The sequence below is a fragment of the Gossypium arboreum genome, chromosome 12 (assembly GCF_025698485.1).
Source record: "Gossypium arboreum isolate Shixiya-1 chromosome 12, ASM2569848v2, whole genome shotgun sequence".
NCBI lineage: Eukaryota > Viridiplantae > Streptophyta > Magnoliopsida > Malvales > Malvaceae > Gossypium > Gossypium arboreum.
The window spans coordinates 108909790-108931273 of NC_069081.1; the positions used below are offsets into that span (position 1 = coordinate 108909790).

At 33.2% G+C, this 21484-nt stretch overlaps 3 protein-coding genes across 10 annotated transcripts; 2 read left to right on the forward strand and 1 right to left on the reverse strand.

Moving 5' to 3' along the window:
* Positions 1-844: 844 nt before the first annotated feature.
* LOC108478014 (probable receptor-like protein kinase At5g61350) lies at positions 845-4245 on the reverse strand. Its single transcript, XM_017780457.2, has one exon. It carries the CDS (start codon positions 3847-3849, stop codon positions 1204-1206), a length of 2646 nt encoding a protein of 881 aa, XP_017635946.1. The 5' UTR covers positions 3850-4245; the 3' UTR covers positions 845-1203.
* A 1730-nt stretch (positions 4246-5975) lies between these two features.
* Positions 5976-15440, forward strand: LOC108479213 (uncharacterized). 8 transcript variants are annotated; one of them, XM_053023508.1, is made up of 5 exons: positions 10973-11190; positions 11329-11394; positions 11488-13921; positions 14644-14679; positions 14888-15440. In XM_053023508.1, exon 3 carries the CDS (start codon positions 11561-11563, stop codon positions 13694-13696), a length of 2136 nt encoding a protein of 711 aa, XP_052879468.1. In that variant the 5' UTR covers positions 10973-11190; positions 11329-11394; positions 11488-11560; the 3' UTR covers positions 13697-13921; positions 14644-14679; positions 14888-15440. The 8 variants fall into 8 exon arrangements, 7 of the variants coding, with proteins under 7 accessions (XP_052879472.1, XP_052879470.1, XP_052879468.1 ...); XM_053023512.1 differs by lacking the exons at positions 10973-11190; positions 11329-11394; positions 14644-14679 and adding exons at positions 5976-6295; positions 6431-6482; XM_053023510.1 differs by lacking the exons at positions 10973-11190; positions 11329-11394; positions 14644-14679 and adding exons at positions 5977-6295; positions 6434-6482.
* Positions 7317-10026, forward strand: LOC108479212 (protein NEN1-like). The gene is made up of 6 exons (XM_017781676.2): positions 7317-7828; positions 7913-8070; positions 8368-8414; positions 8512-8575; positions 8735-9462; positions 9562-10026. Exons 1-6 carry the CDS (start codon positions 7540-7542, stop codon positions 9794-9796), a joined length of 1521 nt encoding a protein of 506 aa, XP_017637165.1. The 5' UTR covers positions 7317-7539; the 3' UTR covers positions 9797-10026.
* Positions 15441-21484: the final 6044 nt, after the last annotated feature.

Here is a 21484-nt window from a genome sequence, read left to right on the forward strand (position 1 = left end):
TTTTTGATCATTTCTTATCTTTTCTTCTTCTTCTTCTCCATATTCATCATCTTTTAACCCTAGTTGCTGCCGCCATTCATGGCCTTCTTTGACCATCAAAATCTTTCTCTTCTCCTTGTCTTTTCAAATCTTATCTTGTGTTTTTAGGAAAATCCCTTTAAAATTGATAAAAAATCAAAGCTTAATCTTTGAGCTTTTGAAATTATACTTTCCGCTTATTGATGAAAAGCCAAGAAAATTTTATGTGAGGCTTAGAGCGAGTTGAGGAGCCAAAGGAAACAATAGTAATGCCACTGCCATGGAAACAACAGAGAATTGATTTACTTAAAGCCTACTAAAAATTCTTCAGTTCATTAAGTAAAGGGTCAACAAACTCAAGGGAAGAATTGGCATTGTTGTTCATTGGATCCATATTTTATAAATTCTAATAAAAATTCATTATGTTTTTATTTGGGGTTTGTTTGTTATGGAGAAAACAAGAGCTTTGACTGTTAAGATTCTACGCTGTTGGTTTTAATTGATAATTTAATTCATTTTTTATTTCTAGGAATTTAATTTTCTTATTTTTAAAATTTTAAAATCAGATCCAATTATTAATTTCAATAAATTTAAATTTATTATAAAATTATTCTTTTGTTACATAGCAATATTTTGTTATTTTAAAACATCACATTATTGAATTTAAATCAATTAAAATTAATTTTTTAAATCTGAAAAATCAAAATCCTAAATTGAACTAAAACATATTTTACCCTTTGATTAATAATTTAAATGAACAATATTAGTTATATTTGAAAATCTAAAATAAAGTTGAATTGAATTGGAGTAAAGAAAATTGGATGATAAAGACAAAGAAATAAAAAGTTGTAATAATTATTAAACACTTGAAACACAACTATAAAAAGAAAAGGAAAAACAAGAAGCCCCAGAAAGCACTGTACCTATACAACCATTATTGAAGTGAATGGTCAGAAGAAGGTTTTGTATGTTGTTACTAATCAAAGAGTAAAAGAGAAAGAAAATATGTTGAGATCTGCACAAAGAGATTCTACAAACACAAATCAAAGTGTGAAATTGGGAAAAGAACTGTGGTTGAATTTGGAGATAAAAAGAAAGCTAGAAAAACAACTTCTATATGCTAAAATCTGAAATGGGGTTTCAAATTCTCCACACTTGATTCAACTCTCAATTGTTTCTTCTCTGTTACCTTCCAGAGATACTTGCTGCATTAGGAAATGGTACCTGAGAACCTACTGTTACATTAGAATCATCACTTTCGGCCGCCACCGCCACGGCTGGGTTGCTTTTGGCCTCACCACTTTCACTTCCTTTTTCCAGCACCATAATGTTACTCTTATCTTCCGGTCGATCAGTCTGGGAAGAAGCCACTTGAAGTTGCAATGAATATTCCAAGTTCCATAACACATCCCCCATGCTCGGTCTGTCAACTCCGTATTCTGCCAAACATTTCTCTGCCGCTTCTGCAAATTTCTTCAGTGATCCTTCGCATATCGTCCCTGCAATTTTGGGGTCAACTATTTTCTCTATCATACCTTTTTTATGCCACTGCATTGCCCAGTCGGCTAAGCTAACTTGATCCCTCGGCAATCCAGGACAAATCACTGCCCTCGCACATAATACCTCGAAAAGAACCACACCGAATGAGTAAACATCTGATTTCTCCGTCAGTTGTTGTCTCCTGAAGTATTCTGGGTCTAGATACCCGAAACTACCTTTCACTGCCGTGCTAACATGGCCTTGGTCCATTGCAGCAGCTTTTGATAGCCCGAAATCAGACACTTTGGCCACGAAGTTCTCATCGAGGAGAATGTTGGTGGTCTTAACGTCACGGTGTATGATTCCTTGTGCCGCACCGGTGTGGAGATAATGCAACCCTCGAGCCGCACCGATGCAGATTTCAAGGCGTTGTTGCCATGTCAATGTGGGTTTATTAGCGGAGCCATAAAGATGGTCCCGAAATGGACCATTAGCCATATATTCATAAACCAAGATCATCTCCGAATCCTCATCGCAAAACCCTATGAGTGAGACGAGATGACGATGGCGGAGCTTGGAAAGCATTTGGATTTCGGTTTCGAATTCGTTAACGCCTTGTTCGGATCCATGGTTCCCTCGTTTGATTGCGACCTTGGTGCCATCGTCTAATGTCCCGATAAACACCTTGCCGAAGCCACCAACACCGATGACTGTCTTTTCGTCAAAATTTTGGGTCGCATTTTGTAGCTCGCTTAAATTGAAGAAGCGTCCAAGGCCATTAGAATAAACACTAGAATACCCACTCTTGCTTTTTCTTGACCCAAAGAGGCTTGATTTCCTGGAGCTGAAATTAGATTTGCTGCCATGGATTGGTAATAGCCAAGATGAGAAGCTTTTCTTTTTTTGCCAATCTTGGGGTCGTTTTTTCCATCGGACACAAACAACCCCAAGGAACAACATTGCAACGAAAGCCAATGCCAGCCCTGAAATCGCCACAATTTTGAGTTTGCTTGCACCAGGCCCTTTATATGAACCATCAACAGCATATAACCCATCCAAGCTATCAGCTAGGTTGCTCATCTTCATCACTTCCAAGCCATTGAGGATTGCATTAGGCAAGCCGGCGTTGGTTGTTGGACCAACTTGAACCGTGATTGAATCATTGGTTATCAATGAAGCATTAAGCACAAAATCTGTGTAATAGGCAGTGTTCAACTCGCCAGCTTTTTCACTGAGATCCAGATTCGATAGCGCCATCAAGCTGTTTATGTACACATTGAAGTATAACTCATTGAGGGTCTTGCTTACAACGTCGCAAAAGTGCATCCTGATGAGATACGAAAAGGTTCCATCCACATTCATCGCCCAAGAGAGATTGAAATTGGGCGCTATAGTTTGTTGATAAGCCTTGCTCGCCATCCGATCCGCGGTTAAGTAAACCATATCGGGAGCGACCAATCGAGTCATCCCATGGTCGGGTCGGTATTTGACGGTGGTACCTTTGGCTGCCTCAGTTCCCTCGGGAAACAAATTGTAGGGGGTATCAGGAGCCCACGTTCTGGACAGTGTATCGTTGCGTGGAGTTATGGTCGGCCCTCCCATATTCAACCGATAGGAGACTTCCAAGGCATAATTGGATAAGCCATTGAGGGTGTTACCTTGGGGTACTGAAGATGCAGAATCAGAGAGGAGTTCATCAGGGATCTCCGCAATCTCAATTGCATTGACGAAAGCGCAAGAATCCTTTTGGGGCTTGAAAATGAGGGAGAAATGTTGAGTCGCATTAACCAGGTATTCCTTGAAAACCACCTTGGAATCGTCATCCACAGAGAAGTCATGTAAAAGGACGAACTTATCTGTTTGAACTGTGAAAACCGCCGTTTTCAGATCATATTTTTGGTGAGGAATTGGGTAAAAATAGAGACGAATCCAATGCTTGCCAGGCTTGGAAATGAAGAAGGAATAGGTTGAATCCGAAGGGAAGATCCTTGCACTTGTATAAAGATCCTTCAGCGTGGAAGGGGTGGAATTGGAGAAGGCACTTTCGGGGATGGAAGCAACCGACGCTTGAACATCTTCACTGGTGGATAAATAGCTGCTTGTTTCAGTATCCGACTTGAATGTTCGTCCATCATCCATCTTCATTTCGCTTTTAGAACCACAGTTTAGAAGATAACTATCTGAAGGCTTAAATGAAGTCGGCGAAGAAGATGGAGCCGGCGAAACTGCAGGCGAATCCGCACCCTCATTATTGGCCAAAACTATGCTTCTTTTAAGGTTCAACAAAACTAAACAAAACAAAAGGGAGGAGACATAAAGAGCCCTAGTCGGCCTATGATGGTCTCCCCCCATTGCTCAAACCAACGCCCCCGCAAACCGCCGTATATTAAGGTGGCGATGATGGTGCTGGTGGCGGTGGTTATCGGGGGTAGGTAGTGGGTGACAATACAACAAAAATAAAACAAGAAGAAAGAAAACTAATTTGTATAAAACCAGAAAAACACACAAAAGAATTTGTATAAAACCAGAAAAACACACAAAAGAATATTAACAAGACAGGTAGACAAAAGGGCTGTTTGTGGGAGACATGTAAGAAATGAAGAACATATACGTGCTAACTGCAAAGGTGTAATGTGGATATTTTTTTGGGCGGGGAAAGGAAGAAGAGAGGACTTGGTAAAATGGAGATCAGATTATAGTAAAAAGAATATTTATGACAAATGGCGAGGTTTGCGTTGGGCCGCTGGTGTCACCATCTTAGCTTTATTATCAAATTACTAAAGGAGGAGGGGGGAGTTGATAGCCTGCCTTTTAAGCTCCTTTTATGTCGTGCTCCCACGTTTAGAAATAACCATGAAATTCTCATGCTCTCTCTTTTTTCTTTATTTATAATAATCAAATACTAAACATCTATACTTTGAATTAAGTTAGGGTAACCATAATTATCTATTACTTCAACTTTGTTTACAACGTCCATTTTTTAAATTAATATGTATTCACAATAATCATATACAAAATTTCTACCATCATCAAATTCTTCTCCTTCTCTTTCTCATCTACAAATTAATTAAATCGGGTACTCAATTTTGGCTAAAAACTCTTCCAGACTTGGGGTCACTAAATTGCAACCAATTTCGTTGAAAATTAACTCAAAATTCATATTTTATAAATTTATTAAACAATATTATAAGGTTAATCTTCTCATTAATTTTATTATATAATCTTTTGAAAATTAACTACCAATTTCAATAAAAAAATTATATTAGTCCCGTAAATTATGAATTTAATTCTCATACTCTAATTTGATAATTTTAATTCTCAAACTTTTCACAAATTGAAATTTTAGTATTGATCCAAACAATAATTTTTGGATATCTGTTGAATGTATTAAGCTTTATTATTTAAAAATCATATGCAATAAGCATTTTATCATATGTATAATATTTTCAAGTAATACTTACAAAAAAATTATATCATTTTAGTTAATAGATTTAACAACTTATACTTTTAGTCAAAACTTAAAAACTAAAGATGTTCATAGGTTGGTTGGCTTGACTCTGTTTGGGTTAGGCTTGAGTTTATGTTTTTCAATCTCAGACTGAACCATTTTATTGTTTAGAAGTAATAAAAAAATAATTTTATATTAATATTTATATATTTTTATAATTAAATGTAAGTAATTTTTATTGAATAATAAAACGGGTCATTTGAGCAGGCTTAGGCCCAAGCTTTGGATTTTTTTAAAATCAGACCTCAGTCTGATCTATGAACAACTTTTAGTCAAGACTGAATTTTCAAATTTCAAAAAGTATAAATTGAAAAATGATCAAATTGAAGAATGCATACTAAATAAAAAACTCAAGCATAACATCATACTAGTAGTAAATTTTGACCTAACATATTTAACTATTCTTGTTTAAATCAAAACTAAAAGTTCAAAAAACCAAATAGTATATAAATTAAATTCAACCACGTCAGAATACAAGGATTGAATTAACAATTTACACATATTACATGAACAAATAGCAGGATATGACATATATTTTAAAATATTTTTTTTAATAGATTTCGTTGTTTCACTAATTCAGGTTAAATAACGAGCTAACGAATCGCCCTTTTTTTGTCACTAAATTTCTCAATCAAATTTGTTCTAATACTCATAATAATCAACTTTCCGAAGATCCCGTTTAGATTCCAGATACTTGTAGCATTGGGTCCAGATATATTTTAGGCTTAATAGTTTATTTGGTCCTCCAACTTTATAAAAAAGAAAGTTATTTTATCTCTCCATTTATTTTTTCGATTTTTTTAGCCTTTAAATTTGCATTGAGTTTCAAATCATCAAAAATGGATAAAAAAATTTAAAATATTTAAAAAACAAAAAATATTATAATTAAAAAAATTATAACAAATATTTTAAAATTTTAAAATAATTAATTGCAAATGTAAACTATCACGTTGATACTACATTAGAGAGTGAAATATCTGCGAAGGACTCAAATAGATATCTTCAGGAATTATCAGTTTAGGCTTAGGGCTAGAAAAAGCCCATGATATGGTGGACAGGCCCCGTTTGCTTTTACGAATGAAACCTTTGCTTGATTAATCTCGGCATCTTCGACGCCGTTTCTCGGGGAACACCAGAAACATCCCGTATTGTTGTTGCTTGCCGAAAGGCCTTAAACAAAGGTGTGTTTCGATTTCGGCAAGGTTGGGGGCTTTTCCTTTTCTTGTTGGATTTGGATTTACTGTGGGTTTTAGCTCTTATTGATCATCATCTTCCTCTCTGTATCTCCTGGTGAGTTTATATTCTTTTTCTCTGTAATCAAATTCATTAATTTCTTAGTTAGAGTTGAACCTTCAATATTGATTTTCTGGTGGTTTACGCTCTTCCTCGGCGGCGCACGTTCCTTTTCCACCGCTTCTGGAAAAGCAGAATACCATCGGCTTTCAGGATTAGGGTTGGCGTCCACTTCATTCCCCTGGTAAGGTCACTTAGTCCTCGAATTCGTTCTCTAGTTTCAATTAATTTCAGTTTTCATCTTGCCAAATGTAGGGTTTTTTTTTCTTTTTTGTAATTTCCAGGAGGCAGGAAAGCGCGAAGCTTTAAAATTAGTTGAAAGGGAATTTTAGATTTTGGAAATTGTGAGGGGAAAATATGGCTGAAGGAAAGGGAGGGGATCAGATGGATCAGTTTCATAGATACGTCCTCTGACTGTTCATTTTTATTTTTGGTTCCTTCTTTTTATTCTCTGATTGCTTCTCTTTGGGTGCTTGCAGGTAAGGTTACAACAGCTGTTATTTTTAATCTTAAATGATATGAAGTTGGCATGCAAGCAAAGGTGTGGGTATGAAGAAGAAAACCACTTAGTGGAAACAGGAATGGCTTGCGGTTATGGTTGTTGAAGGTTTCTGCAAAGAATGATTGATACCTACTCCACTGCCCTTTTTCTTTTCCCATTTTTATTTTATTATAGCATTCACGTTAAGTTTCGGATCCACGCTGGCTAACAATATTATTATTTTATTATTTATGTGTACTTGATAAAAAACATAATACTTATTTAATCCTCAAATTTTATAAAATAATTTATTTTAGCCTTTCATTTCATTATAGGTTCCTTTTAGCTTTTAAATTTATTTATTTCTCTAATTGAATGTTACATTAATAATTAATTTTTAAAAATTTAAATTATTAATTTTCATTTATATTAGATAATTTAATAAAAATATAAATTTAATAATTAAAAATAAAAATAAAATAAAATATTAAACTAATTTTTTATAAAGTTGGAGGTATTGCATTATATAAAAGATAAAACTATTTTGATATTATAGTGATGTGATGGTGAATGGTCATATATAAAACATTAATGGAGTCGAAAAGGAAACCCAGCTGACGAAGTAACGCGGAAAATCCTTTTCCTTCCTATAAAGTGTCCGTTAATTCATTCAATTAGCGCCTTCATCATCTCATTTCTCTATCCCCATTCTTTCAAGTCTAAAAGAAGAAACAACAAAACACTTGTTTTCTCTTCCGAAATGGCTCCCACGCCGACGTCCGATAGCCGACCCGAAATCTGTTTTTTCGATTTGGAGACCACCGTCCCTCAGCGGCGAGGCCAAGGCTACTCCATTCTCGAATTTGGTGCCATTTTAGTTTGCCCCAAGAGGCTCGTTGAGCTCCACAGCTACTCCTCTCTGGTCCGACCCGACGACCTCTCTTTTGTTTCCCCTGCCTCTGTGCGCTGCAACGGTATCACTCGAGAAGCCGTCGTTTCGGCACCTTCCTTTTCTGAAATCGCCGACGAAGTTCACGACCTTCTCCATGGTCCGCATCTCGCACTTAATCTTCCTTCTTTTTTTGTTTTTCTTCTGGTTTTAAGTATATGAAGTTTTTAAATGAATTTTGCAGGAAGGGTTTGGGCGGGTCATAATATAGTGAGGTTTGATTGCGTGAGAATAAGGGAGGCGTTCGAGAAGATTGGTAGGGCGCCGCCGGAGCCTAAGGGAATTATCGATTCATTGGCATTGTTGACTCAAAGATTCGGAAGGAGAGCCGGTAATATGAAGGTATTTTTATTTCTTATAAAAACTTGAGCCTTTTTTCTATTTTTATGAAAACCTTAGCCATCTTTTGTCAACCTTATGTATACATATCATCCATACATATATGGTCGTTATAAATTTATAATCAGTGTGTGAAGCATTTAAACATTAAAATATCAAGAAAACATCAGACTGCCAGATTTATCCAGTTGAGCCGGGGATCGGAAGTCCGACCAGTTTGATATATTTTTTTTTTCTAATTCCAACATATTGCAAGTTTTGGCACTTGATATGGAGTTTTGTTTGATGTACTTAATGCAGATGGCAACTCTTGCCAATTATTTCGAGATTGGAGTGCAGTCACACAGGCAAGTCTTTAATGAATATATAAACTCTTTTCACCTTGGATGAGAGTGGGAATTTTTTGTTTCACTGAAATAAACATCCTGCTATATGATCCTTCAGGAGCTTGGATGATGTTCGCATGAACCTCGAAGTTGTCAAGTATTGTGCAACCGTTTTGTTGCTGGTATGGTACTAGTTTTTGAGTGGCAAATGTTGTAACACTTTGTTGTTTTCAACGATGTGCCTTTGGTATCACAAAATTTAAGCTCCATATTTCACTTGCCTCAACCTGGTAAATGTTAGATCAGACATTTTTTTACTAAAGCCTTATATTTATCTTCAGGAATCAAGTCTCCCGGATATACTCACGGGGAACCCACAGGGTTCCCCGATATCACAGAGTAGTGATGACGGCAAGTCATCTCCCGAGCAGCCTAGTCCAAACATGCACACCCTTTCTTCAAGTCCAACTTCAGAAAATGTTCCAAATCTATCTCCGGCAGGTGTAGGAAATAGTGAACACCATCCTAGAATATCTCTTCTGACTCATCATATAGGAGGGGCAAATGCTGATGTGTCTAATCCGGTTCAACCGGATCCTTTCAACATGGGTCTACTCAGAAACGAAATAAAAACCGAGGCCCTTCAATCAGATGTCACCATGGAAGAAAAAACTGAGCAAGAGTCTCAGGACATAGATATTGCTGAAGGTAGCAGTAGTTATGCAGGGTTCTTAGCACTTGATGAAGTTTCTCTTACTTCTGTTAATGCATCTCTGGTCCCATATTACCATGGCACCCAACGAATAAAACTGTTGCACGAGAATGATGGTCTGCAACTCTTTTGTCCTTGTTTGAGAGTGCGGTTTGGAGTCAATGGGAAGTTTCTTAATCAAGGTGGCTGGCCACGTTTGAGCTTCGTAGTCGATGCCTCTCCGAGTTTATGCGAGATTCTGAATGCTTGTGACAATGCTGCCAAAACAATTTTCGAAGATTGCAGAAGCAGTTCCGTGTGGAAGCCTATCGTGGGTAGAAATTATCGTTACATCAACAATCCGACCGTGAGACTGCAGTAAGTTCCCCTACTTTAAATGTTATGTTTCAGATAGTTTTAAGACAAGGACTTGAATCTTGTAATTATTTCATTGATTCTTTGATTTGTTTCTGGCAGCATACCGACTGTAGCGAACGATAATATCGCTCGCTATGCTGCTGAGATTCATCAGAAGGATAGCTCCGGTACTGTGCAAAAGCTCGTATTCAGCAAATTTGATGCTGCAGAGCTTGGTAACTTAATCAGAGGTGGGATCTTTGTGGATGCATTCTTCAGCTTGGATACTTATGATTATCAGCAGAATGCGGGCATCAGATTGGTGGCCAAAAAACTGGTTATACATTCAGATTAGGGGTGATTGATCCATTTCAGATTGTTTCCAGATATGTACTAGCACTATTTATGCTAAATCTGACTCATAGATATGAGTTGATTTCTCTCATTCATAGCTTCAGAATGACATAGGGCACTGATAAAAAAAAAGATTGATATTGTAAATTTATGTAATTGCAATTTAAACTGTAATACTGTAATATTACATGCAGAGTTCACAAAGAGAAATAGAACAGATATTGCTAATAATTGAATAATTTCTTTTTTTATTTACTTCTTTCATATGTGTTGAGCATCACAGTTTTTATTTTTATTTTTATATAATATCTAAAACTACATATAATCCCTTCTCAGCCTTCAAACACACATCTTCTTATATTGACAACAATACGATACTAATTAAATTAAGACCCAATCGAAAATAATTTTATTTTTATATATTAGATATTTTATGCAAATAAATAAATTTGTTATGTTCTAATCATGTATCTTCATTATTTTTAAAATTGTCTAAGGTTAAATTTTTGTCAAAATACTCAAATAAAAGCTAAATTCTTCGCTCTCTCTTTTTAGTGCTTGTTTTATCTTTTAACAAATTAACCTAACTTAGATTATTATGTTTTAGATTTTTCTAGGAACATCTTAAGTTCGTTTTAGTATTTTAATAAAAATGGGTTAAATTTAATTCATTAGAAAATAAAAAAGCATTCAAAAGGTTAATTTTTTAAACACACTGAAAAATTACGTGATAATATATATTATATTATATTATATATGATAAATTGTGATTTTACAGTTACATATTAAATATTTAATAGTTTAATGATTTAAATAAAATTTTTAAATAATTTAATAATTATTTTATATCTTTTTAAAAATAATTTAACAATTATTTAATAATTTTTGAAGCTATGTAAACAAACCGTAAACTTCGTAATAGTTGCACGTAGTTTACCCTTTCTTAATACCATGTTAAACTAAAATATTATAATTATTAAAAACAAAAAATTATAACAAATATTTTTAATTTTTAAATAATTAATTGCAAAGGTAAACTATCACGTTGATACTAAATTAGAGAGTCAAATATCCGCGAAGGACCCAAACAGATGTCTTCAGCAATTATCAGTTTAGGCTTAGGCCTAGAAAAAGCCCATAATATGGTGGACAGGCCCCGTTTGCTTTTACGAAAGAAAATTTAAAAGCCTTTGTTTGATTCATCTCATCATCTTCGACGCCGTTTCTCAGCGAACCACCAGAAACATCCAGTATTGTTGTTGCTTGCTGAAAGGCCTTAAACAAAGGTGTGTTTCGATTTCGGCAAGTTTGGGGGGTTTTCCTTTCCTTGTTGGATTTGGATTTACTGTGGGTTTTAGCTCTTATTAATCACTATCTTCCTCTCTGTGTCTCCTGGTGAGTTTATATTCTTTTTCTCTGTAATCAAATTCATTAATTTCTTAGTTAGAGTTGAACCTTCAGTATTGATTTTCTGGTGGTTTACGCTCGTCCTCGGCGGCGCACGTTCCTTTTCCACCGCTTCTGGAAAAGCAGAATACCATCGGCTTTCAGGATTAGGGTTGGCGTCTTTCTCTCCCGTTTCTCTCACTTCAATCCCTGGTAAGGTCATTTAGTCCTCGAATTCGTTCTCTAGTTTCAATTAATTTCAGTTTTCATCTTTTTAAATGCAGGGTTCTTTTTTGTAATTTCCAGGAGGCAGGAAAGCGCGAAGCTTTAAAATTAGTTGAAAGGGAATTTTAGATTTTGGAAATTGTGAGGGGAAAATATGGATGAAGGGAAGGGAGGGGATCGGATGGATCAGTTTCATAGAAACGAAGCAATCTCAGCCGTTGCTGACGAGAGTTTTTTAGGTGAAGAAGACGATGATTATGAAGACCTTTACAATGATGTTAATGTTGGTGAAGGGTTTCTTCAATCTTTAAGAAGAAACGAAGATTTAGGGTTTAGAAACGAGGAAACTAAGAATAGTTCCAATAATAATAATGGTGGGAAAGTTGGTGGATCACCAATGTGCGCCCCAGAATCTGGTGTTTTAATTCCAGGGGTTGCAGGTGTTGGTGAAAGAGAGGATTCTAGGGTTTCTTATGAGAGTCAAGGGTTTAGGGCTGGTGATGGTGATGTCAAAGGACCTAGTGCGGGTTTTGGTGGTGGTGGAGGTGGCCTTAGGGTTGAATTAGCACAGGGGTCGAATAAATTGAATGAGGTGGCTGCAGAGCAAAGTGGGAATAAGAGTAGTAGTTTAGGTAGTGTAGGTGGTGTGGGACATCAGGGACATGGTGTAGGGAATGTAGGGAGTGTTGAGAATGAGGGTTTGGTCAGACAAGGAGTAGGAGGTCCAAGTGTGAATGGCCCTGGTGGCAGTGGCGGTGGCAGTGGCAGCATTGGTGGCGGTGCTATGGTTGGGAATGGAGGCGGAAATGTGGGTGTTTCTGGTGTTGGTGCTGGTGCTGGTGCTGGTGTTGGCCCTGGAGTTGGTGCAAGTGGTGGTGCAGGTGGTGGGACAATATTGTTTGTTGGAGATTTGCATTGGTGGACAACAGATGCTGAACTGGAGTCTGAGTTGTGCAAGTATGGACCTGTGAAGGAAGTGAAGTTTTTCGATGAGAAAGCTAGTGGGAAGTCAAAAGGGTATTGTCAGGTTGAGTTTTATGATCCAGCAGCAGCAACAGCTTGTAAGGAGGGAATGAATGGGCATATGTTTAATGGAAGGCCTTGTGTTGTTGCCTTTGCATCGCCGTTTACGGTTAAGAAAATGGGAGAGGCTCAGTTAAATAGGAATCAGCAGATGGCACAGTCTGCTCTTTCGCAAGCCAGGAGGGGCCCCAATGATGCTGGAGGTAAGACTGGTGCTGCTAATATTCAAACTGGTGGGAATTATCAAGGTGGGGATAATAATAGAGGTTATGGGAGAGGGAATTGGGGGAGAGGAAATACTCAGGGGATGGGAAATAGAGTGCCAGTTGGTCCTATGAGGAATAGGGGTGGAATGGGTGGTAGAGGTATCATGGGAAATGGTGGAAATGGATTTGGGCAGGGCATGGGTGCAACACCTCCTCTCATGCACCCACAGTCGATGATGGGTCAAGGTTTTGATCCTGCTTTTGGTGGACCCATGGGAAGAATGGGCAGTTATGGAGGTTTTCCTGGTGCTCCAACGCCACCATTTTCAGGGATTTTACCTTCATTTCCTCCCGTTGGAGGAGTTGGTTTGCCTGGAGTGGCTCCTCATGTTAACCCTGCATTTTTTGGAAGAGGTATGCCTATGAATGGTATGGGGATGATGCCCTCGAGTGGTGTAGATGGACCTAATATGGGAATGTGGGCGGATCCTAGCATGGGAGGATGGGGTGGTGATGAGCATGGTGGTGGGAGAGCTGGAGAGTCAAGTTATGGGGAGGAAGCTGCATCCGACCATCAATATGGTGAGGTTAGTCATGAGAGAGGAGGTTGGCAAAACCCATCTAAAGAAAAAGATAGAGCTTCTGAAAGGGAGTGGTCTGGTTCATCTGAAAGAAGGTACCGTGATGATAGGGAACCAGGATATGATAGGGACATACCTAGGGAGAAGGACATGGGCCATGGTCATGATTGGCCAGAAAGAAGGCACCGAGATGATAGAGACATTGGTCGAGAACGTGATAGAGAGCGCTCTAGAGATCGTGACCGTGATCGTGATAGGGAGCGTGATCGAGATAGGGATAGGGATCGATATAGGGAAGACAGAGACAGATATGCAGATCATCGTAGGTACAGGGACCGTGAGCCAGAGCATGATGATGATTGGGACAGGGGACGGTCATCACGGACTCACAGCAAGTCCCGATTGTCACAAGAAGATGAGCATCGCTCAAGATCTAGAGATGCTGATTATGGGAAGAGGCCACGGCTTACCTCAGAGTGACTTATCTGAGATTTCTTATATCAGGAACTTTCTGGTAGAAAATTCAAAAAGAAAAAAGAAAAGATCTGTAACAGCAGAAACATCATTGGGTTCATTGTTCTCTTTTGCTGTCTCTCTTAACTGGTGGTATGTGGTCATCAATTCATAGCCATTCTGAGTTCAATGCCTGAATTCGTTGGGTGCTTCTCTTACCTTGGAGTATGGCATCAATTTTGTATGAAAGAAGTAAGTTCCTTGACTATAGTTTTCTTATTGTATTATCTGAGTATCTTACCATCCACGAACATATCCTTGAATTTCTTATCTGAATGAATGGGATTTTGTAATACTTGTTTTCATGTGCATACAGTACACAAATTTCTCAACTGATATTCTTGTGTCTAAATCATAGATTAAGCTAATATTTGTGTAATGACGTCTATATTCGCTTTTCTGCTATACATGGTACATGCTAGTTTTGACTTAATCCCGACTTAAGGCTTTTTTGGGTAGAGGGAAAAGAAAATTGAAAGATGAATTGGAGGAGTAGAAATATAGAAAAAAAAATTCCTTCCCACTGGTGTGCTCGGTACTTGGTAGGAAAGGTGGAAAAATTGAAAGGAAAAAAGTAATTTCCTTTACCAAGTTGAAGCATGAGAGGGAAAAAAATGAAACTTTTGAGAATGCATAATTTTAAACTAACATATATCTCTTTTTCATTTTCTATCCTCGTATTGAAATGATTTGTTTTTTTATGCATTAAGAAGGAAAGTAGTCTATTTTTTTTATGCATTAAGAAGGAAAGTAGTCTATCTTTCTTATTTTCTTTCCTACCAAGCGCACTCAATGTTTTAGGTCCCTTGGTTTACGTTTGTGTCCACAATACTATAAAAAGAATAAATGTATGTGCTTAGTGTTCCTAACATAAATTAGGATATGATTGGTTGTTTCCTTGTTTTTATACGCAGTTAATTCCTGATAATGAATTTCGTGGCTGTAAAATGGTAAAAGTTATCTTCCTGAATTTTTGCAGTTTGTTTCCCTTGTGTTTAGAGATTTAGTTATAAAGCAAATCATTCATTATTGCTTCCATCTATTGTACATTTCTCAAGTTTAACATGGTTTCTAATTACAAATGTTGGCCGAATTGTTTTATCTTATAGCTGGAAGGTATTCAATTCAATATTGTTGATATTTGATGTTGTTGAGCAGAAGTACGGGTATGGTGGAGATGAAGATGAAGATCACAGGCTTGAAATTTGAGAGAGACAGGAGGTGGTGTTTCCTTTTTTTTTTTTTTTTTTTGGCTGGATTAATGTAGCAGTGGAACCATGGTTTTAAGTAGTTATAGCTTTTAATTTGGAATTATGTTTTAGTTGATTAACACTTTGATGATGATGATGATGATGATGATGATGATGACTTTAGAAAAAGTAGTTTGAATTATGATGTAATAATAGGGATTTAGCTGAGGATGTTACTGCTGCTGGGTGATTGGTGACTTGCATTTTCTGTTGGCTGTTTTGTTGTATTATTTATTTTTGTCCTTTATTTTTATTTTTATTGTTATTATTTTTGGCTTGTTGTTAGAATACAACTTGTTTAACCTTGCCATCTTGTAAAATATGTAACCATTGTTAGTAGAGCCTTGGAAATTGTACAAAATGAATGTTGTAAGAGGGATGTATTTTTGTTGAAAAAAAAAAGGGTGAAGTTTGTATTGTGTTTTTATTTTTACTAATAAAATCAGTCAGTCTTGCCTTTATATACTTGATGCTTATTTTTGCATGGGATACAGGACTTAGATCACCAAAAATGGGTCTACTAAATCGGTCTAGAAATACTATTTACTCCTATTAATTTCCTTTTATCCTTTAAGATAATAAATTAAGAATTTGAAAATGATTCATTTTTGGTTACTCTTAATGTTGTAAAATTATATATTTAAAAGCAAAAGAGAAACATTGACAGAAGTTGGTTTATTAAGAGATCTAATGTTAAGACATAACTTAGAATCTTAGCATAAATATGTACATAAATTAATTTATGAGTGATGAAATAATTAAGGTTGGACAAGACAGCTGAATGGTATCCAATAAGGTTTTGTATCTTTCTTATCCAACTTATTATTACTTAAGTTTCACTTCAATTATTTGGGTAAAAACCCGTACGAAAACATCCAATCCATTGCAATTATCACATTAAAATAAATAAATAAAAAGTAAACTATTGCATCAAAATTTATAAATATGTTATTAACTTGATTTCAAAAATAAAATTAACTTGATTTCTCTCTTTTCTTTTTAATTTTGGTTTTACTTGTAATATTTAGGGTTAATTTTAAAAGATTGAGAAAACATAAAATTATTACTTGAATTTTCAAGTCTTTCTATTTTAGTATATATTTTTAATCAAATTGAGTTGATAAATTTGTTTTTAGCTTTTTAAGTACAAGGGTCACAAAAAAAAGAAGCAAAATTTAAAAAATAAAAGATCAAATTACATAATGTGTAAACAATGAGAGTTAATTTTTTAGAATCAAGCTTAAATTAACACCGTGTATAAATATTTAGAGTTAAAGTTGTTATTATGTCAATTTTGAAAGTTGGCACATCATTTTTCCATTATCCACTTAATGATTGGTGACTAAAAAGAACAAAAATTGAATACTTGAGTAATCATTTTGTAACTTTTTATAGTTCAATAACCAAAAATAACTAATTACAAATATAATTTACCCAAAAATTAAAATATAACATAAAATAATAATTAAAAAAAAAAACATGGAAAAGGTTCAACATATTAGAATTTATATAATAAGATTATTAACATATGTGACAAAATTTATAATATTTTAAATATGATATAAATTAATTAACACTTAATATAATTATATATTTAAAAGGTATAAAAAATCAACTTTGAAATCATAAATATTTATTAAAAAATCCATATGAATTGAAAAATAATCATTGATATTACAATTATATTTTTTATTACACCATTTATTCATTAACATTATTTTTAATTAAAAAAAAAGTTTTAATTTTTAAACCATTAGGCAACACTTATATAATTTCCCAATGAAGCATGGAGTGTGCTAACGACCAAACTAATTGTGGATGCTTCACCCATTCCATTTGAATGGTTTGGTTTAGAAAATTAAAAAGAAATTCCCCAGAATAATGATAAAAAAAAAAAAAGTGAGACAGTTGAAAGGCACTCAAAGTATGAGTATTGCGAATTTGTCAACAACTTAACCTCCACTTTTCAATGCCCTAATTATTTTTTATTATTGCTTAAATCCAAACAAAAATGAATCAATTATTGAGATGCAGGCTGCTTTCATTTTCACTTCCATATTTCGACCCATCATTTTGATTTCATCTCTTAATTTCTATATTAATATGATATATAAATTTGGAATTTTTTAAGTATATAATAATATTATTATTAAATATTTCAATTTTGGTGGAATTTAGTAATGTGAACAATAGATGATTCGATTTAGTGAATTTTGAGAGAGCATATAATAAATTTTTTTTTGCATCAGTTATTCGTCTCAAAAGCACGATTTGATTTATCGCCCTATTTTAATTATCAAAGTTGAGATAATCCGACAACAATAAATTAATTTTATACTCTTTATAAGAAAGAATAATAGTGTAACATTTTTCAACAATTTAAGACAATTTTACTTATGGAGAATATTCTTGAAAGCTTACCAGAAGCTACTCAAGCTTATGATCTAAACCGTTCCTTCTGCTTTTATGGTGTAAATTGTATGAATTTGAAGTAAAAGAATTTTCTTTAATCAACTCTTTTAAATGTCTCAACCATTACTGTGGAAAAGAATTCTAAGAAAGAAAAGATATTAAAACTATTATTAACGAAGAAAAATCATAGCATGAAAAGAAAGTGAAAAGTTAGAACAATGATCATGATCACTAATGTATTGCACTAGGAACGAAACTAGAGGGGTTGGCACTGTTAAATTTGTTAATTTTCATTTTACCTCTTACATTATCTATCTAAAAATGTGATAATTTATATTTTGGCCCCTTAAAACTTTGTCAAATTTTATTTTAACCTCCAATTTAAATATCTAAAAATATTATAATTTACTTTTGGCCCCAAAGTTATCAATTTAACTTCCTAACAATCTCATTATAATACAAATTTTACATTTTACTTTTTAATGCATTTAATTTTAAAATTTTATAATACAAATTTTGTATTATATTTTTGATGCACGCAACTTTTATCTTTTTCTATTGTAATATTAAAAATTATATGTTTATTTTAATTCTTTTAATTAATATTGTAATGATAATTTTAGTAATACAACTTTAATTCCTATAATATTTTTATATATGTAATGATTTTTAAATATTTTATTTTATTTTATTAGAGAAATTTATATAATAATTGTAATATTAGTAACAATCATAATATTTAAAATTAATATTTTTTAAACTCTATTTCTATTGTATCAAGCTAATCTTTGAAAAATATGAAATTAAGACGGGACTAATTTATATCTCTATCCTTTATAATATTTTTGGCTTCACCTTTACATTGTAGCAAAAATGTGACACTAAAAAAATTCGATTCAAAAAATATATTTGTAGTCATTAATTTAGATTTTTGAATGATGGAAAACAAGTTAATAATAGAACAAGTCCATGTTGTATAGATGCTTACACATTACGATTGATGTGAAGGAAGAAGTGTTTGCTATTATTGACAAATTATTTTAACTCTTACAAACTATTTAGGAATGTCTTATACCACAAACAAAAAGAAGTATATGTATTGAATCTTTAATCAAGCATATGTGAGTAGGGGAAAAGCACAGAAATCAAGACAATTAACTTGACTTCAATTGTATAGTTAATTCAAAGGCAAATTTTGTCTCTTCTAATGACAACATGCTTAGGAAATTTAAATAAATAAATAGAGTCAATTTATTTAAAGAAAAAACAGAAAACCTCTAAAAAAGAAAGCACCAAATGATAAAAGATATGGAGGGTGAAATGTATGTGGGAAATTAGAACATATAGCAAGTGTATGCTATTTTTGAACATCTTCAATGGTTCTGATTTCTGAAAACAATATTATTAATTGTTGGGGCCTTTAGACATGTCTGCTATGATAAAATTTGGTTTAAAATATATATATATATATATATATATATATATTGGTTATAATGATATTAAATTAAATTTTACTTTCGGTAAAAGTTTGATTCTTAAAGATGTTTGACATGTTTTTAAGATTAGAAAAATTGATGTTTACTTTTGGTTAGATTCAAGCAAGTTTTGGAATTAGATCAATTTATTCTTATGAAAAATGACATGTTTATTAGAAAATGTTATACTTGTGAAAGCATGTCTAAACTCATTGTTGAAATGAATCAAAATTTAATTGTTTTTGCTTATATAGCTTCTTGCGTGAATATGTGAAATGTTAATGTGAACAAAATATGAGTAATTTAGGTATAATCCTTAAATTGGATAATGAATTTCGAACATATAAATCCTTTAGTAAGACAAAATCACAAGAAAACCTTTTATAAGTGTGATAAGAAATTTTGAAGGGTTAGAAATAGTTCTCACTAATATTTGTGAATTTTAACTTGAGATAGAAAAAAAAAAAAAAAAGTACATTTTAACCTTTATAAATGATTTTTCAAAATAGATACATGTTTATTTATTAAAAATAAAAAAAATAAAAATTTTGAGAAATTTTTCACTTTTATAAAAGAGCTAAAAATTCTTTTTGGGAGAAATTTTAAAAAATTTAAGAGTGACAAAAAAGATGAATATATGTAGTCTTGGACTAAATGCTTCCATATACACAAAATGTGCTTTCTCCTAACTAAACATGTATTTTAAGCACATTTATACTCGATAAACAAGAAGACAAATAATCTTGAGGTAGACCACTTTATAACTTCCCCTTCGACTTAGGGGCAATTGTTATTAGTACCTCGTCAGAGTGGGTTTCACCACTCTTACCTCACCTCACCTAGTCACAACTGTCTTCGACTACAATTTTTCTACACACACATGGCACATGAAGTGCCTTTAATCTATCTCACTAAGAATTAAGTATTGGATCCTTCTATGCATGGACCACATATGGGATCTCACCTGGTCCATGTCAATCTCATCGCCATCTATGAAATAAATAACAAAAAATTATATTATCACTAATTAAATTAAAATAATTAAATAAAAGAAGTATTTTATTTTTAATTAATTAAATTAATATGAAATAAATAATTACTGCATAATATATAATGTATTAATTTTAACCCACGGTAATTTCAGCTTTACATGCATGTTTTGTAATTGGCTTTGAAGAATTGTTTGCCTAGGCTCCTATGTTTCATACTCTTGTCTTCTTCTATGCGGCTCTCAACACTTCACCAGCATGTGAACTATCATCCTCCGTCTTCCATCTCTTTTTATCCTCAGCAATAATATATTTATCTTAAATATATTGTCTAATTAAAAAATAAAATAAAATTGAAGCCTACTCGTCTCTCAGGATTCCAAACTTGAAATTTTGTTAATAATTTCCATTTCAAGTAAAACATCAATTCCTTGCCTAAATTCTTCTTTTAATAAAAACCCATAATTATGGACAACCAAATCACAAGTATGAGGATATATATATAATTTATATGGAAATGAAGGGATATGTCAAGTTTGAACAACTTGATTCAATATTATTTTGATAAATTAATTATTGAATTTTTGGTTTTTTTTTTTTGTATGTTTCCTAATATCCATTATCTACAATCACATTATTGCACATGATTCTTGCTTTATTTTAGAGTTGTTAAATAACTAAAAGAACAAAAAAAAGGTATCTTTTAGAGATTATTATCTGTCCTTTGGGCCATACACTTAATCCATTGATCACTATGTTCTAACTACTCTAATCAATTTCCATTAAATATATTTTACAAACAATTGAAAGGTTTTTCTTTTCCAAAATAAAAATGTATGAAACACAAAATGTTTTCTAAAATAATAAATAAATAATTTTAAAATGATCTCATTATAAATTTTGATTATATTATTTCTTTTTTTTTATATGATTATAATTATTCATAACTCCTTTCCAACCCATAAATAGAATGATATGCATTTCAATGCACTCGAACCCATATTTTTCTACATTGACAATAATACCCATACCAATCGAGCTAAAATTTAATAATAAAAACAAATTTAACTAGTTTTTTTATAAACCTTATTAAACAAATTGAAATTTTTATATCTAAATTTTATTGCAACAAGTGAATTTTGAGAAAAAAAGGAATATATTAAAGACAATGAAATGAGGTGCACTTGTTGTTAGTTAAAGCAACAAAAATAGGTAGAAATAAAATTTAAATGATTGTTGTTCAAGTTTAATAATAATGCCAATAAACCACTTCAAAGCCCCATTATGTGGACTCGTAACTATTTATATATTTGTTTAAAAATAATTATTAAAATCCACGATTTTCCCTTTTCTTTCTTTGGTCAAAACTCAAAATCCTAATTAATATCTTCAAATTTCAAACATCATCACTTACAAAACTTTTTGAATAAAAATAATGAAATAAACTTAACAAAGCCTCTTTTTTTTTTTATTGAATGAACTAAAATTTTATACTGGGTTGACCTCCACACTTTGATTAATTAATCCAATTTGCTTCTTGAATACTGAATCATAAATAAATAAATATATTCAGATTTAAATACACAATTTAATTATTTAAACGTACACTATTTTTCCACTTGCAAATCA

What these genes read in the sequence shown, in the direction of transcription:
- LOC108479212 (XM_017781676.2), top strand. Translation starts at nt 7,540, where the DNA reads ATGGCTCCCACGCCGACGTCCGATAGCCGACCCGAAATCTGTTTTTTC. An exon ending in AGTTCACGACCTTCTCCATG is followed by an intron (nt 7,829 to 7,912) that starts GTCCGCATCTCG and finishes TGAATTTTGCAG; the next exon opens with GAAGGGTTTGGGCGGGTCAT. An exon ending in GGAGAGCCGGTAATATGAAG is followed by an intron (nt 8,071 to 8,367) that starts GTATTTTTATTT and finishes TACTTAATGCAG; the next exon opens with ATGGCAACTCTTGCCAATTA.
- LOC108478014 (XM_017780457.2), bottom strand. Translation starts at nt 3,849, where the DNA reads ATGGGGGGAGACCATCATAGGCCGACTAGGGCTCTTTATGTCTCCTCC.
- LOC108479213 (XM_053023512.1), top strand. Translation starts at nt 11,561, where the DNA reads ATGGATGAAGGGAAGGGAGGGGATCGGATGGATCAGTTTCATAGAAAC.